The 19,013-nt window shown below is 35.1% G+C and overlaps 1 protein-coding gene across 1 annotated transcript; it reads left to right on the forward strand.

The window, feature by feature from the left end:
• The first annotated feature begins 570 nt into the window (after nucleotides 1-570).
• Nucleotides 571-18,088, forward strand: LOC138706189 (insulin-like growth factor-binding protein complex acid labile subunit). The gene is made up of 2 exons (XM_069835207.1): nucleotides 571-683; nucleotides 12,074-18,088. Exon 2 carries the CDS (start codon nucleotides 12,075-12,077, stop codon nucleotides 13,830-13,832), a length of 1,758 nt encoding a protein of 585 aa, XP_069691308.1. The 5' UTR covers nucleotides 571-683; nucleotide 12,074; the 3' UTR covers nucleotides 13,833-18,088.
• Nucleotides 18,089-19,013: the final 925 nt, after the last annotated feature.

Below are 19,013 nucleotides of genomic sequence, written 5' to 3' on the forward strand. Positions count from 1 at the left end.
ACTACATGCGTACGGCAGTAGCGTTTGAGGTGTTTTTTTAGTTATTCATCCCTGTATGCTGTATCCCTATGTGCATTCAAAATTCTAACTCATTAACTGCTAGCGTGATCAAATAGGCCAAATGTCCTCTTAAGAGAAGGATGCACACAGGTAGTTGACATAGCAGAAGATCCTTTTCGTGTGCTGTATACTGCAAACTTGTATTTCTATCAAAATCTGTCTATGAAAATTAAAGCTATAACTCGAAATCTATGCTGCTTCGGAGCAAAAAAAGAAAAATAATGAATTAAATTGTGATAAAATATATTATTTTATTAGCTTCTTACCGCACTGGATCATATATCGCTTCTGTAGGACGTTTCGTACATTGGCACTTTAGTGCTTTAAGTATTATTGATATATCGATGCGAGCATGCATAACGTATAAGTATTTAGCGTTGCCATGACGACCACTGTGACAACAAAATCGCACGAATTGGCCGATAGGGGGCTACTGACCTCGTCACGTTACAGTAACTGTAGTCACGTGGGGAATAACCGCGAGGCGGGCTCAGTGTCTCGACTGGAACTGTCGCATCCACACTCGCAGCGCTGGTTGCATAAACGATCTGACGAAGGAAATTCCGGTGACTAACCGCTCGGAAGAAAACTCAAAATTCGCTCAATTAAAATCGCCACTGCAGGTAATTTTCAATAAAATAACCGTACAAATGATCGAATTGTGTATTGTGATGATGAATAATTATTTATGGTGCACTACATTGCTTACAAATGATAGCGAGTACCAAGTTTCGAAATTAAACGATTTACAATGCAACAATTTTTTTATTTTCTCCATACACTGCAATGATGTGCACACGAAATTTAAGTTCTTAGGTTAAAAACACAACTATAATTTTGTTCAGTATGTGAATAGATATGAACATAACATTTAATTCTGAAATACTATATTTAGGATACTTGAATATTTCGTCACTGTAATTACCATATTTAAAAAGCTTTTGGTCATTTAATCATTATATCTGTTCTTTATCGACCAAAAATTAAGCATGAATTGGTTAAATTTTGATTAATTACTGCTTTAATTTACCGTGGTCGTAAAATGTAATCTAAGTTACATGTAAATCTTGCCAATAATTCTGCGGTGTTCGGATAAAGGGGTATAAGTAATTTTTTTGTGCAAGTGGAGTTCTTTTCTCCCGGGGAATACACAAGTTAAATTCTACAAGTGGGCGTGCAAAAAAACAAAAGAATATTAGTATTGATGTGTTTTATCTATGTAGAAAATTATTTTCAATATTGGTTCGATGTTTAATTTTCATTTAATTGAAAACTCATTTTTATGACTTATCTCCCTTTCCCAAACACCACAGATATACTCAGTGTGTAGGGTTTTATTTAGAACCAATATACAAATTACTATAGATAGTAATAATTAATTATAATAATTATACAACATTTTGTAATTTGTTTTACTTTCTGTTGACAGCTCTAAGTTTAAATGTTAATAGTACTTTTGTTTTATGATGTTTAATAACGCCTTAACTTGTTAATATCGGTAACATTGTTTTAATTATGCTTTCCGGTGTTGAATACGTTTGAAACACACAGGGTTTGAGGATGTATTGTACTTACCTGAAATACTTTATGCCATAGTTTCTTCGTTCATTAATGACAATGTGTGCCTTTAATATTTGCCAGAGTATTTAAATTTTGAGATATGATAATGATGGTGATGATGATGATAATAATAATAATAATAATAATAATAGTGATAAATGTCAAATGTAAAAGTTATTATGATTTTTGTATTTAAATAAGTACCCTAACCTAAAATCTGTAGACTACAGCAAAGGACCTAAAAACAAGTAGGCCTAATATTATGTCTGTGGAAAAAATATTTTCGTGATAATGGGTTAAATATTTATTATTATTATTTAAAAGGACAAGAAAATTAACTTCAAATGTGTGAGGATATTGTGATTATTTTGTTTAGTAACTGCAACATAAAATTGCTTTCAATTACTTAACTAAAAAGAAACTCCAGTAACTTTGTATGTCATGGACTCAACGAATTTCAGAGTTCTACATTATTCTTAAGTTTTCGTCTGTGTGTGTGTGTGTGTGTGTGTGCGCGCACGCTCTCTCTCTCTCTCTCTCTCTCTCTCTTATCAGTACTGCGAGAAATGCGTGCACCGTCACTATTCCTGTACAGTACATAATTTATTCCAAATTGGGCGTGCTAAAATTTGGGCTGCACTGGCTGAGGTCTTAATTAACAATTGCTAGATTAGTGTGCATAAAAAGGTGATATTTTCAATTGGTACTTTCATTTTTATACTGATAATTCTGATATTGTTTCTTTTGCATATACTCCTCTCAATCTTTACGCCATGTACAGTACACATACTGTTTTAGACATTTTATTTCAACTTGCGAATAGGTAAGATGTTATAAATATCATTCCAAGTCTATTGGCTGTGTGAGGGTTTTGCATTGTGAAAGTCCAGAATTTGCTCTCTCAGAATAACACAGCCCCTGCTGAGTAATTGCATTGCAGAGGTAAATGGCTCATGTACACGCAATTGATACATACAGGTTACAAAGGAAGAATTCCCATGTTCTCTGAATCTAAACGCTAAAAGAAAATGATGCTAAGTGTTGACTACACCACTATCCGGCCGCCATTTATCTCCAGGAAAGACTCAGTTATTTATGTTTTTTAAGGAATTATTATTTATTTATATTTATCATAACTTTAAGTGTAATAATTTACGTATAAAGTTGATTGAAGATTTAAACTTCTTATGCTTTCAAAACATGCGCTTTTTCTTTTAACTGATCTATTTAAGTTATCGGTATTGTAGTTTCAGTGGGGGAGAGAAAAAAAGACGAAATATATTTTTTTTAAATCACAAAATGTTCAGACGTTATATACTGTTCTAAATTGGATTTTATTAACTGTCATAACTTTATAAATAACAACCTATTTATTAAACGTATAACTACTTTATAGTTTTCAAGGCATTTAAAATTGTTATACCACTGAGGAAGAAAATAAATTACAGGAAATAGTTATTTAAATTTGAACACATATTTTATATTCCCCTGTTAATACAATGTAATTTCAGTTCCTGTCATTATTCGATTCACTTACAGATTCGACAAATGGATCCCGGTTACTGTTAGTGTTACCAATATTGTCAGGAATGGGATAATTTCTATCCATTTTTAATGCACCGGTCCGAAGTGTAGTTCTCAGTAGCAGGCTATAGTGAGTACTGTGCTTGTAATGATTAATTGTATTCGAGGTTCGCGGGTTGAAATCGGCTGAAAAGAATGGATTTTTAAGCGTAATGAATAGGGAAGTTAACGTTCCCAATCCCGTGTCGTAGATTTACGTCATGTAGAAGAAACCTATTCCTCATAGCAGGGGTAAGGTAAAATTTTTCGGTCATTTCTCGTACAGTGCACAGGTAAACAATAACTCAAACGTGCGAGGGCTTTTCCACCTAGTGATGAATATGTAGGATATATAGACCAGTGTTGCCATACCTACTGATTTAGCAAGAGATTTCCTGCTTTTCCATTGAATCTACTGCTCTACTGATTTTTTTGTCAAAAGTCCGAATTTCTCCTGCCTTTTTAGCAAGCTGCAGTCTAGTTCTACGCCCGGATTTTCAATTCATTAGTTTAGTACACATATAATTATTATGTCACCATGTCTTATTTTTGCATCTTACACACAAGTCAAACAATGTTTTCATTTGTCTCCCTGCTCCTAACTCGTTAGCGTCACCACAATGATGCTTACAAGAAGCAAGGTGTCGCTTCTCGGTTGGAGTCCAGCGGCAGATTATATCAGCACACAGCACACTGCAGATAAAGACCATGTTTTATATACTTGGCTCAGAGTTATGTCCCTCTCCAATCCACTCGATAGTCTAAACATAATTACAAAATGATATTAGAGAACGAATGTTTGAAACCTTATCACGAAAGGATACACACCCTCCTCCAAACACACACTCAGGTATATAATCTTCATATAACATAAGCATGTGATATAAGTTATTTCATTATTGTTTTGGGGACCCGGGGAACAGAGGAAAACCGAAACTTATTCAGTAGTGAAGTTTGTTTCTGATTGTGTGCACGTGAAACAGTGAGAGAGTGAAGTGTAGGTAGTTGTGTTACATATCTTGCACAGTGATCTTTTAAAATGAGTGAGTGTCCCAGCAAGAAAGAAAAGTAAATACTCCCAGAATATTATAAATCAGAGTGGGAAAATGATGAACAGTTTAAAGGGTAGTTATGCAAAAGCAAGAAAAGGGATAATTTTTTGTCTGTTACAGTTGCAGCTAATGCAGTACTGTATTTAATATCACCTTTAAAATAAATCTTGTTCTATCGAAAATTGTTTGTGATTATATACGAAAAACTCCTGATTAATACATTTTAATGCGAAACACTGTCAATAAGACATTGCTATGTAAAAACAAAATAGCATGCGCTGAGTAGAGATGACAGTAACTAGGCCTATATTTAGCAGAATTTTTCCATTTCATTGGTTAGGGATGTGCTATATAGCAATACAACATATCATCTTTCTTATAGTACACTGTTTTGTAATAAATAATATAATACAAAGAGGAAATTCATGTTTATTAATCTACTGTAATCTCCTGTTTTTTTTTTCTATGATTTTCTCCTGATTTTCGTGAGTAGGTCGTGGCAACACTGATATAGACTTCCATGTCTGTTGAGTCAGTCTGTCAAAGAGTAAATTATCTTCAAGAACTGAACTTCTACACGTAATTTTATGCAAACATGTCAAGGACCTATTACGATTTTTCCTGAAATCGCTCCATATACGCCTTATGGCTAGTGTTATACTCTGCCTTTCAAGTTATACATTTAGTATAGATTCCAGGCGTTTTCCTGGTTCGAGATAACTTCTCCGTTCCCTATGTCCTGCGTGCTGCCTACATTCAAGGCAGTCCGGAAACTTATTGATTATATTGGCGTACTGACTAATTGCTGCTCAAATAGCCACTATTTATGTAGCACATGACTTTTGCATTACACAGTAACACGAAAATGTACAAACGTGATTCGAAGCGAATCAGAATTTAAAAATAAAATTAAGTTAATCTGGAATTATATATAAGAAATAATTTTCTGAATCATAAACCATATACAAAACAACATAGAATTTATCACGTGCTATGAGGAACTGGAAGTGACTGAGTTATAAATGCTCAGTAAAGAATAAAAGGTGAGTCCATAGATATAGCGAAGCTGAGGAATCACGAACCACACACTATATTAGGCCTAATGATTTTCTCAGCAAATAATACGCATCACAAATTTTATTTGACAATGATAAGTATATACAGTGCTGTCATGGAGGCCATACGGGGCCATACATCGTATGGGAACCTAATTTTTTTTAATTAATTTAGTATTTAGTATTTATTTATTTATTTAACCTGGTAGAGATAAGGCCGTCAGGCCTTCTCTGCCCCTCTACCAGGAGATTCCAACTACAATATCAACAATAAAATTACAATTAGTATTAAATTTACAATTACAATTACAAATAATATTACAATTAGTATTAAATTTACAATTACAATAAAATCAAAGTACGAAAAGATTACCTGAATAATTAAAGCTAGATAATTTATCATAGAGAAACAAAGAATATTTTATATTTACTGAATTACAAATTAAATCTAGAATAACAAAATTGTATAGTGATGAAATTACTAAATATTGAAATATTTTGTGACAGATTAAAGAAACTATTTACAAGTAATCAATTACTGACCAAGTGCCTAGTAAGTTTTCGTTTGAATTCAATTTTATTTCGACAGTCCCTGATGCTAGCAGGTAGCGAATTCCAGAGTCTTGGCAGGGCTATTGTGAAAGAAGATGAGTATGAGGAGGTGCGATGGGATGGTATTGTTAGTATTGTTTCATGACGAGAGCGTGTGTTCAGATTATGGTGGGAAGAAAGGTAAGTGAAGCGAGACGACAGGTACGAAGGAATAGAAGAGTTCAAAATTTCGAAGAGAAAGAGAAGTGAATGTAAATTTCTTTTCTTATCTAGTTTAAGCCAACCTATTGCTTCCAGGGATGGGGTAATATGATCATATTTACGAACATTGCTTACAAAACGTACACACAAATTATGAGCACGTTGAAGTTTCATTTTGTTGTCGCTGGAGAGGTCAGTCAGTAAAATGTCCGCATAGTCGAAATAGGGAAATGCAAGTGCCTGCACAAGGGACTTTTTTAAGCAAGAGGGGAGATGAACATTTATCCTTTTTAGCACATGGATAATAGAATATACTTTTCTGCAGGTTTCTGTGATTAATCGTATGGGAAAAAGAAAATTTTATCTGTATGGAGCCATATGGCATATGGATGCCTAAGTTTTGTACACGGAGATGTGTACAGATCTTAGATTATCTCTTGTTGTTCCTAATGTATTTTGTTTGACGTTCATAATAAAAATTGTCCACCTCTGCAGCACTGGAATCCAGAATTATATAAAATAATGGTTGAAAAACAATAGTGCTGCAAATACACACTCCAAGATCCATCAAGACAAGTGTGCATCTACGGTGGTGCTACATGGCGTATTCTTTAAATCAAATTTGTTGTACAATTAAAATGTAAAGCAACACAATTTCTTTACTTCTTTATTATTAAAAATATCATTAAATGACAGTCGGAAAGATAGAGGGGGGGAGAGTATAATATATTTCAAGGGAGAAAACAAGAAGTGGGGCGTATGGCCAAGAAAAAAATTACCATGACAGCAATGAGTATACCGGTACATCAGATCTAAGTGGAACAATTGGTGTTGTAGACTAATAATTTAGATTAGATCAATGAAGTTCTCAGAAAATTATATTCGTCAGTGCTTGCTTCTTGATCAGTATCGATGTTATGGAGAATCAAAAGTGATATCACCTGATATATTTTTCTGCTCCGAACTTTTCTCCCGTTCACCATTCCTTAAAGTGCATCCTTCAGTAGGCAGTTTCTTCTCAGCCAGTTATCCATCCACATCCTACCCTTTTTTCTCTTCTTGATCAACACTTCTTATTACACCAGTAAAAGGATAAAACTTAGCAAAATCACTGAGGTAAAAAAATTGCTCAATTAATGGGAAGATTTTCAGAAAATGTGTAATTATATAGGTACAACATTACAAAATTCAGAAAAATCAATATGACAAAAAAGGATAACTTTCATCACAAACTGACACGAATAATTGTCGTTGCGTCTGTGCCTGGTTCAGTGGCTCAGCACAATTCATCTCTGTTTACGCTCCATGTAGCTTCTAATAAAAACAGACTTCCGGAAATGTGAGCGTTCACAGGGCACGGCAAGTCCTCTGATTTACATTGGAATTGAATTTAAATTATAACGGTCGAGGAATGTTGTCGAGAAAAATTTTTATAATCAATTCTATTACGTGCTGCTGGAGCTTGGTATTAATTTTCAGTCCCTGATTATTTATGAAAAATTAAATGCCAAGATTCAATAAAAGATCCCTTCCCCCCAGTCTCTCCCTAAACTCGGCTTTCAGAAGACGACACTTTCACACTTTCATAAGTAGATGTATTAAGAACAACACTTAGAGCTCGAGATCGTTATGTAGTGAGGAAACTACCAGTATTTTAATCGATTATTTAACGTTATATCAAATGCGCAGTTACCTAACATGAATGAAATTATAACTCTTGATTACACAACTTTTAACACTATACCTTTTCGGAAAACGTATAATGTGTCTGTCACGTGTTAAATTTTATTACCTGTTAACGTGTTTCGGCCTGACATTGACCATCTTCAGAACTGGGTTCTGAAGATGGCCAATAGCAAGTCGAAACTTGTTAACAGGTAAAAAAATTTAACACGTGAAAGACACATTATACGTTTTCCGAAGTGAATGAAATTGGTGATAGCGAGATGGTGTTTGGCGAGATAAGTCAAGTGTTCGTCATGAGATTATCTGAAATTCGCCTTACAATTGGGAAAAGCCTCGGAAAAACCCAACCAAGTAGTCAGCTCGAACGGGATTTGAACCCACGCTCGAGCTTGGTCTCCGATCAGTAGACAAATGCGCTGCCGTTTGAGCTAAGCTGCTGGATGTAGGAACATTTTATTATTCATTTTATAGGTCAGTTAAATATAATAGCATTTGCAGCGGTCCCATCTTAGAAGTTGAAGCCTTGTCGTCCTTCACCAACATTTTCCTGTCCTTATTCCATTTCTTTGTCATTTACTGACGTTCTCTTTTATATTAATCTTTCTCACTCTGCTTCTCTTTCTCATTTTCTCCTCTTCTTGCTACTTTTTCACATCTTCACCTTTTTCTCTCTTCCTTTTTACCACTTCTTCTTCCTTGTCCTCCTCAAATTCCTGTTCCTCCTATTTTCCTTTCTTTGTTTTTTTTCTTTCCCCACTTCTTATCTACCTGATGAGGGTGAATCCAACCACTGAAACGTAGCCTAATGTTTAAGAAGTTTACAATGGAAATAGTAAACATAAATCCGAATGGAAATACACCATTGATCCCTCTCTTAAAAAAAATCGACTCTTTACAAATTTTAAATGGGACGGTATGACAATGGAGCAATATTATTGTGCACATATACATGTCATTCATGAAACGAAACGATTTGTCTCGATAATAACGAATTAGAGTTTCCATATTTTTTCTTATAGATTTTCCTGGTAATGTTTAGGAATAATATTCAGATTATACCCCCTCCGTTTCAAAATATGGTATAGCAACAAACAAAACAAGTTTGATTATTGCGCATGCGTCCACGAAATGTTTCGTGGTGTGATATTCTGTTCAGTAGTGCAGTTGTGAATGTTTCTAATTTTCTGTAGTGCATCAAAATATAATATTTAAATATTTCAGAAATCAAATGGGCACCTGCTGTGGTGTTCCTGTTGCAGAAAACATAATACCAACCCAGTCAATTTTGAATAGAACATCTAAGGCTCAAAAATCGTACAAAAACGGGTTATAATTTATTGCAGTTTTTATGTTAATTTGCCTCTCTCAAAACAATGTTTGTTTTTTCTTTTATTAATTTAACATAACACATAATGAAATGTACCTAATTTTTATGTTTTTCTTATGTCAATTTATCAAATAAATAAGTATTTAGGGCCTAGAAGATGTATTAAAGTTACAATATATTACTGAGAACTTTAACAAATGTATGCCATATTTCGGAACAGAATTAATGACATCTTTCTATACCATATTTTGGAACAGAGGGAGTAGAAATTTGAGACATTTGAAGAGTTGAGAATGATATAGTCCTAAGCCACACAGACAATATTTTACAGGAGAGCTTGTTAAAGGTTTAGAGTCCAACGCTATGAGATGCGGTATTATAATTTCTTCGACGTATACTTACATCATTTTTTAAATATTTTAATAGTAGCTTCCTCATATGTGAAATAAATTAACTCGTATAAAAAACCATTTTTGTTAAAAGTGCGGCTTTGGACTATCTCATTTCCACCTCTTCATTTACATTAGTTTATTTTACAACAAATTTCCCTTTCATTCAATAACACATTAAAATCTATTAAAACTACGGCGGTAGAAGATCAAAACGAATTTCAAATAATGGCTACAATAAAGTTTAAAGGTAATACTTCTTTTTGGCATGTCTGGCAAAAGAATATTTGGACCGATGGCAATCTAGTTTATATAAATTGTTATTTAGGGCTATCACAAAGCATACATTGTAAATTACTTAATTATGTGTCATGTTTAGTCAGTATTTCATTATATGTAAGCTCCTTAATCTGTAAAACAGTAATTTATATTTAAGTACTATTATTTATTTATTGAATATCTGACATACAATATACAGAACCCTATTTCACCCGTGGGTATATTAGGGTTATAAGTTTAACAATTTAGGGTATATACGTTATTGGATTAGTACCGGTACATTAATAATAATAATAATAATAATAATAATAATAATAATAATAATAATAATAATAATAATAATAATAATAATCCGAGGCACGACACTCCAAGAAGAACCATGACCGACCAGCCGGCTGCTGGCCTCACGTCTACATGACGAAGCAGAGGTGGACGATCATTCAACCAGAATAGAGGTATCGTGTTGTTAGCACGATGATCCCCCCAGCCGTTATATCTGGCTTTCGTAACCAGATTTCGCTACCGCTCGTAGCTCCCCAAGTGCATCACGATGCTGGGTGGACACCGATCTCATACACTGGCCGAAATTTTATGAGCAAATTTCTTCCCCCATGAGGACACGAACCAGCGCGCATTCTGTAACGCGAGTCCTAGGCAGGATGTCTTAGACCACGATGCCACGACGCAGGAGTCTACAATTTTGTAAATACACTATTTACAAATGATGAAAAATGTCTACAGCTATAGCTATAGCTGTTTATTGATAAATATACAGTTAAGTGGTATTCATAGCATTAACTCTACCAGAATAAATAAATAAATAAATAAATAAATAAATAAATAAATAAATAAATAAATAAATAAATAAATAAATAAATAAATAAATAAATGAATGAATGAATGAATGAATAAATAAATAAATAAATAGACAGACAGATAAATATTCATTAACATTTTCAAACAACTCATTGGCGTCTTAATGTGTGAATCGCTTCGATATTATCAATTGCATTGATTGCATTCTTGTCTCGAGACTGGAATCATGGAATGTGATGGCAATTAATCATAAAGTAATTAAGAAGAAGGCTCCGCATTGTTAAATTAAAATGCGGGATTATAAAAACAGAAATGAAAATAATTTTATTTGAAATCTCAAACATCTTTACAAATCTAACGATGCTCACAATAACAATCACGAACAACATAAACGTTTCATGCAATTAAAGGAGTTCCGTAAATCACCTTTACTTTTTTTAATAATTACGGTATTGTTCAGTTCAGAAAAGTGATCCGCAAATTGTGAGGAACGGGGAGAGGTATGCTTTAGGTCAAAAGCAATGATTTACATCATTTTATGTCATGACATCGCTTTTAGAGATATTCTGACGTAGAACTATGTCCTTCCCCAAGTGTGGCTTGGAGGAGAGTACGTACGATGTTTCGGATATCCCAAAAAGTGCAAAATTTGAAACGCTCACTGCACGAAAACTATAAGAACTACGTAAATGCTTTATTTACAGCTAGATAGATCACAGATGTCGCTTCCAAACAATATATAAACCGAATAGAGCAGGTTCGTGAGGGCTGAGGGAGGATGCGGGAATATGACCGTCTTTAGCAACCTTGTCGCTGCGCCGTGATATGAGTTAGGAGTAGCTAATAGCGTTAGTGAAGGGAACAGTATCTCGTTCTGTGGCTGAAACATTAACACTATCAGTGGATGAAAATACCATTTACTTTCGAGTTAAATTATAAAAGTTACGAAATCCAGTTTGTGACAGTAGCAGTGAAAATTTCATACATGCTCAAGAAAATCTGAGCGAAATACCATTGCAACCAGTGTAATGCACCGAAAAGGTGGCCAAGGGTACAAGGATTCAGACAAGACCACATCTGTGGGAAGTCAAACGTAAACGAGAATTGAAGGGACCGGCTGAAGGACGCGCGCGAGGGTGGAAATTTGCCTGAGTATGTAGTGAAACACACATTTGGAGGAACTCACATGTATCTGCCACATCTCATACTTCTCTCATCATCGCCCATTACTCGAGATCCAAGAATCAATTCCACCTGCACCTGTAGAAACCGTAACTAATAATAAGGAAACAATATAAATGTACAAATCTACAGTACTAATGACTTTCATTTATAATGAAGCCCCAGACGTAGTTCTACGTTAGAAAGTTTTTTAAGTTCGGCAAAAGTCACATATTTTGTTCAACAGTAGTGTGAAAAGCGCACAAGTTTGAAAGTATTCAAATTTATTAACAAGGAATAAAATAAGTCAAAACGTACGTTTGGAATTTCAGTATGCATAAATTTTAATTGCATTTCGTCTTTCTTTTCTAGAATGTCAACGATCGCGACATGGACATTTCCCCTATGTGCCATGGTACTAATGGCGGTCGTGAGTCTCCAAGACACGATGAATTGTCCTATCGTGTGCAGTTGTCCTGACAACAGAACGGTGAATTGCAGCCACAGGGAGATCAGATTCCTGGATCCCACCCTGTTTGGCAGCGTGGGCATTCGCCACATACATCAGCTCTATCTTGATGAGAACGGCTTGTCGGCACTCGACGCTCATCTATTCACGTGGCTTGGAAAGTTGGTTACCCTGCATCTCCATAACAACATCCTAACATCTCTGAATAAGGAAACATTCTCTGGGCAGAATAACCTGGAAGAACTGACATTACACAACAACGCGTTGTCAGTCTTGGAACCGACATTATTTGCAAGGCTGTTGAACCTAATGCGATTGACCTTACATAGGAATCATTTACATGTCTTGTACAATGATACATTTGTTCAATTGAGAATGTTGGAGGAATTGGATCTTAGTGTTAATTATCTGAAAACACTTGAAGATGGTGTGTTTAGATCTCAAAGTAAGTTAATGACACTAAACTTGTCGAGTAACTTATTGGAGACGATACCTGAAAATGTATTCAACCATTTGGAACGTTTGAAGGTGTTGTCCTTGAGCAACAACAATTTCATCACGATCAAAGGATCAGTGTTTAACAGTATGCAGGATCTCGAGACTCTGTTTTTGAATCATAATAATCTGACATCATTTGAAGGAATGCCTCTAGAGATGAGTAATTTGAAATTTTTGGACTTGTCTTCAAATAGGTTTCAGAAATTGGAAAATGGATTGTTTGCAAAACTTCCAAATGTAGAAGTACTGATTCTTAGTAATAATGATTTGGAAATTTTGGAAGGTGATACGTTGGATGGGTTAATGTCACTGACCCACCTTAAGTTGGACCACAATAGGCTTCAATCCTTGCCTGAGGGTGTGTTCCAAAAGCTGGATAAACTCTCAATTTTAACAATAGGTCACAATCCTCTTCGCATACTAGAGAACGGATTGTTTAACAAATTAACAAGCCTAGAAGAGCTGAGACTCGATTCCTGTCAACTAGTAGAATTGCCTTCCAAAATCTTTGAAAATCTATCCAAATTGAAATACTTAGTGTTGGAAAACAATCAGATAATGATGTTGAATAATGAAACACTTTTACCGTTAACTGAACTAATGGAATTAGACCTCTGCTGCAATGGTTTGAAGACTCTAGCTATTGACGTATTCACACATCAAACAAATTTAGAAACACTATTGTTACGCAATAATAGTCTGATGACTGTAGATGTGACACCACTGAAACCCTTGATGAAATTGAAATATTTGGATCTTAGTAATAACCCTCTGATATGTGACTGTGATCTTAAAGAAGCGTGGTTATTGATGAATGGTCGTAATGTTGAATCGAAGGCCATGTGCGAAACTCCAGAAGTTGCACATGGAAAAACTTGGGAAGTGGTGGAATTGTTGACGTGTGAGATGATGACGGAGATGCCTACAACTACCACAACAATGGAGATGACAACAACAAAAATGATGGTAATAACATCAACAACCACAACTACCACTGAAATGTCAACAACTGAAGAGGAAGAAGGTTTGGAATTATCATCAACACTAAAGTTGAATGGTACAAATGACGAGAAAGACGGTAGTGCATCGGTTACGGGAATATCATTAGTAACATTTGTAGTCTCCATTTTAGTCGTGGCATTTTATACTCTATATCGACAATAAGTAGACTGTAACCTATGAAAACAGGAGACTGAAACATCCTCAGAGTCTTGTAAAGAGACACGGAGTTTGATTACTTCATGTCTGTAGAAGTGAATAGTGGTTTAAGAGTATTGAAATTCAAGAGAACTTTATCTTGTATACTGAAGTGATATATATTTTCAATGGAATTAAAACGTATTTATTAGTGCTGTGACAAGTGAAATATTTAACCCCCACAAAACTAAAGAGACTTCAGATGCCTACTCGTATCCCAAGAAAAGTCTTATTGAACGTAGTCTATCTCAACATAAACGTTAAACACAGTGTGATATATGCTCTGTACCATAAATCAAAGCACGCATGGCATTAGATAATGTGCTGCAGAATTCTATTGCTATCTTTGACTGACACTTGTAGGAACGAAAATTTATGAGTAGGCTTACACCGTGTACCGTTAAGAAAAGGACTGACATATTTTTAGAATACGCTCATTTTTGTAACATCAGTAGTTGTATCGCCTCCAAGCAAATGCGTTGATATTGCACGTGTCAAAATTTTTCAAATGAATGTAAAGTATAGTAATTAATTTGATTTTAAATCGGGGAAAACTTCAAGGGACGTGTAACAGTGCCAGAAATGTATGTACGATGATAACTGAATTGATGCATAGATATGTCACATTTTGGAAAACGTAGAAAAATCGCTAGAGGAAGGATCTTGTTCACGTAAGGCAGTTTCTGCTAATAACCACTGGATTACTCACCAGTTTCGTCAAAAGATATCAAAGTTAACAGTCACTCTTATTCAGGAACGATGGGAAGTCTGTATAATCAATTTCGAAACATTGAGCGTTCAATGTGTGATCTGGCATCCATTTGGCACTGATAAACTTTTCTCCTGAATGTAACTATTCCTAAAAGGCGAGCGTTTCTCAGACATACAACGAGGTGGGACGGGCCAAGCAAAAGGAATGTCATACGCTCTTTTGAGGATCTGTATAAACAATGTAGGGAGATGAATATTCGCGTTTAAAGTTTTTACTGTACTGTAAAGTTTTACAGATTGTTACGTCGTGGTCTCTTTATTTATAGGGCTCACTGCATACATTGTATTTTTTTACACTGGAATAATAGAAAAAAAGATTGATTTTTATTGAACATTTATAACAACTGGTTATACTACTGAAGCTTGAAGATTGAAATATATTGAAATCGCCAGGAGATCAGTATGTGACATAAATAGGTAATGGTTACCCCCACGTTGAATGACAAAATCATATCTGTGATTACATGTTTTATACTAAGTATATGGGACCATTTTCTTAGGGAGGTTAAGAAGCATAAGCTTACTTTTCACATTTTTATAGTAGTCACTATTGAAAATGTTCAAATGATTAAATGAAAAAAAAGTTGAAAGGAATTAATGTAATTTTTTGGTCTTCATTTGATTGTTCATCATTATATTGATGACATGATTCATGGGCGGAGAGAGAACCGTTTCCTTGGGGTGGGGCAAAGCAAAATCATAGAATTCCCATATAACGAGGTTATGGGGGACATCATTTACCTCCTCCCCCCATTATAGCTTGACCGTGGTGCAATATATCGGAATATGATCATTTAATAAAAGTATTTTCTGGGGCATGTTTCTTACAGTGTTACATCCATATCCGCGATGTTTCGGACCGAGTTGTATAGGGCTTGAACTGTAGGTCTGCTACAAATTATAATAGGGTATAACTTAAAACAATCTCCCTCTTTTTCTCTCTCGTACAGAAACATATGCATACACCAATAAAACTACGTAAGTGCTAACACAAACATTTTTATATGAAGTTTACCTTCTTGTAGATATCATATGAAATGTAAACTCTAATTATTTTATTTAATCTCGGGGCTTATTCATAGATATTCTTCGCGCGAGTTTCCGGTGGATGATCATCGAACTAACATTTTTCGTATTCATAAACCAGTGTTAGCGATATGATATGAATCTCGTACAAGTAACCAGTCGAGATTCGGGACTAGTTTAGCACGCTCGTAGGCTAGCGAAACGTCTATGAATAGCACCCATCATCTTTAAATTTGCACATTATACCGGGATCACTTTTCTTTTTTCTGCATTGTTGTGCAGTGTTATTCATATTTCTCCAAGTGGCGGCCTGAACACCTGCAGACTTCTAACACATGAGTACAGGCTGTTACAAAAAATATTACAATGCTTCCATTCCTCAAATGAGGTATAGCAATTCTTATACATTCAGAAATTTAAAATACTGTGAGAAGCTCACGAGATCAGCCCTGGTAGGAATGTGGAGTAATGCCAATCCTACACGCAGGCAACAACCAACGTAACTCCACTCTTGCTCGCAGAAAACGACATAATGACACACTACTAATTACATTACATTAACTAACCAATGTGAAAACATTGACCAACTTTTAAAATATAAACTAACACACCGACACAGAGCTAATCTCAAACTACCAGATATTTTCAGCCACAGTATAATTAAACATCATGTGGTGACTGTGATGTCATCTGTTTAGTGTCATAAGACTCTAAAGCCTCGTTCACATTTTTCAAGTAACTTGAATTCAAGTCACGTGATTTCAAGTACCTGAATTCAAGTCGCCGTTCAGACATATTCAAGTTATTTTGTTTTCAAGTAGGATAAAATGGCGTCCATGGGTGTTGTGCAATTAGGAATTTCTGTAGTAGCAAGTGTCCGTGCCAGGGAAATGGTAAATATATTGAAGAAATGGAAAACTCGTTGTTCAGTATGGGTTAGGAATTAGATTAGTAAGAGAATACACGACCACTGACTATTAAAAATAGAATAAGTGAAATCTTCAAGGAGATTTAATCATTCTTATCGCAAATGTAATAAAATATAAGCGTGACTGATTTACCATAATTGAAAATGATTATCTTGAAGCTGTTACAGCTCCCCCACAAAAATCTATCAACCACATTGAACCATGCCAGTTTCGGCGATAAATGTCATCCCTTGAAACAACGCTCTTCTCTTCTTAATCTCTCTTATCTTCCTCACTTCTTTTCTATCTACAGTTTAATGGTTTTTATTATTTTTCATAGGCTATCTCATCTGTGTCCACGTTAAAATTTCTGCCGTTCAATTCTTCAATGAACTCTTCCTTTCTTTGCAGCTTCCTTTGCATTTCTATTACGAAACTTTGGAGTTTCTATAATCCGCAGGCCTTCGTGAATTTTATACAACTTTAGAAACTCAAATATTTGTTCATTATTTCACTTACTGATGTTTCCTATTATTTTTACGTTCCCAGTAGAACTGAAAAACAATAAGCTGTTGATTTAACGCTCTTAAAACAGCTGTTAATTTAAATTCTCGCTCTTTTCTCCTTGAATTCAAGTTATCAAGTGACGTTCACACTTTTCAAGTGCCCTTTCAAGTCAAGTAAAAAGTAGAAAGGGATCCAACTTCACTTGAAACTTGATTTCAAGCCGTTAATTGATTTCAAGTCAATTTGAAACATAGTTCACACTTTTCAAGTTCGTCTTTTCAAGTGACTTGAATTCAAGTTACTTGAAAAGTGTGAACGAGGCTTAACTCATAACAACTTATCTTATCTCTGGTCAGTTCTAGGAAGAGAGGTACTCCATGCATTAATACCTCCCCGCATCTCATCTAATTAAAATACCCCTCGCAGAGACTTTCTCGTCAGCTCCACACAGTAAATATTATCGTCCAGACAATTGATCTGAAGACATTAATTCATCAATTTAAGCACAAAAACTTAATCATAAACAAAAGCAAAAAAGATCTTTTAAATTCAATATTTTCTAACGTTAACAGAAAAAAAGGGTTGAGACAAGTTTGGGGGAGGAGCAGTGCCTCCCCATGCCACTCTATATCTCCGCCTATGCACTGGTTACAATAGGCCTACTCCAGCTTTAAGATATAATAGAAGCCCACTGTAACGCGGTTGTTGGGGACATACAGGTACTTCCCCCCCCCCCCGTGTTTTATCTTAACAGCGGTATAACGAAAAGTGATCTGCAGAGTGACTAAACTTTTAAGTATATGTTCTTCTTTCGTCCACCCTCTAATTGTTCCTTCTGGGATACGGAACTCACCTGATAAACTTGCCTTTGACTTCCTGTTCTTCACACTATTAATCAGTTTGAGTTGCCACTCTCTACACACACTTTTCTTTTTTGAGACATCACACGTGCACTGAACTCAAGACTCAGTAGTACTACATGATAGTACTACATATATATAACTGTGGACAAGAAAGTGAGGGTTGTTACCGTCTGTTATTTGTTGATAGAGTGGAGTGGAGTGGACTTTTTCCATTGCTAGTGATAAAATGTAGTTTCACGACGTTTCGAAGATTGGTGAGAGGAAAACACTGTACACACAATGGAAACAAAGTAGTAAAAAGGAAAAAGAGAAAACTGAACTCAACCAGTGACAAAACCCAATTAATAATTGTTGCCATCTAGTGGTCAACTAACTAATCTGTTGTTTGCTAATGATTAGAGATGCGAGCCTAAAAATAGAACGCTATGTCAGGTGAGTTTTCAAAAATCGGTTTGCTGCGGAGTCAACTCTCAATTGTATAATTTAATAGTTTTAAACCGTTAATAATTGAATGCAGTTTACAAAACTATTTGGCATGAATATATTTAGTCGTGTGGAATTACAGGAATATGGAGCTGGAAATGGACGAGATTCCCTCCTTATTCGAGGTAGATTTGGTGATAAATATTGTAATACAGAGTCGTTCTTTGTTAATTAATTCACTAAATATCTACAATTAATAATTCCAGTGATAATGTCCCTTTTCGGGGGACATACTTTTCACCGTGTTATATCCGAATCCGCGATCTATCGGACCGCGCTATATCAGACTTCTACTGTATTTGTAATGCAATCGCCATGATAATGGTTCTGACAGTTCTTCACGGTGTTGCCAACAAACAACTATCAAAACTAAGTGCTATTATTCCAAATTTTATACTGTCTAGTCTTATGACTAAATTCTCAACATATTGCTGTTCGTGATACTGATAACAACTGTTGATATCAAATTTCCTCTAACTTACACTCAGTCATTTCTTTCACTTCGCATTGAATGTCAATTACACTACCCAACAAAAAAATTGTCATACCTCCGCTATAAAAATAGGCGATTCTTAACGAAAAAGTTGCGC

This window comes from Periplaneta americana, chromosome 9, assembly GCF_040183065.1.
Source record: "Periplaneta americana isolate PAMFEO1 chromosome 9, P.americana_PAMFEO1_priV1, whole genome shotgun sequence".
NCBI classification, from domain to species: Eukaryota; Metazoa; Arthropoda; class Insecta; order Blattodea; family Blattidae; genus Periplaneta; species Periplaneta americana.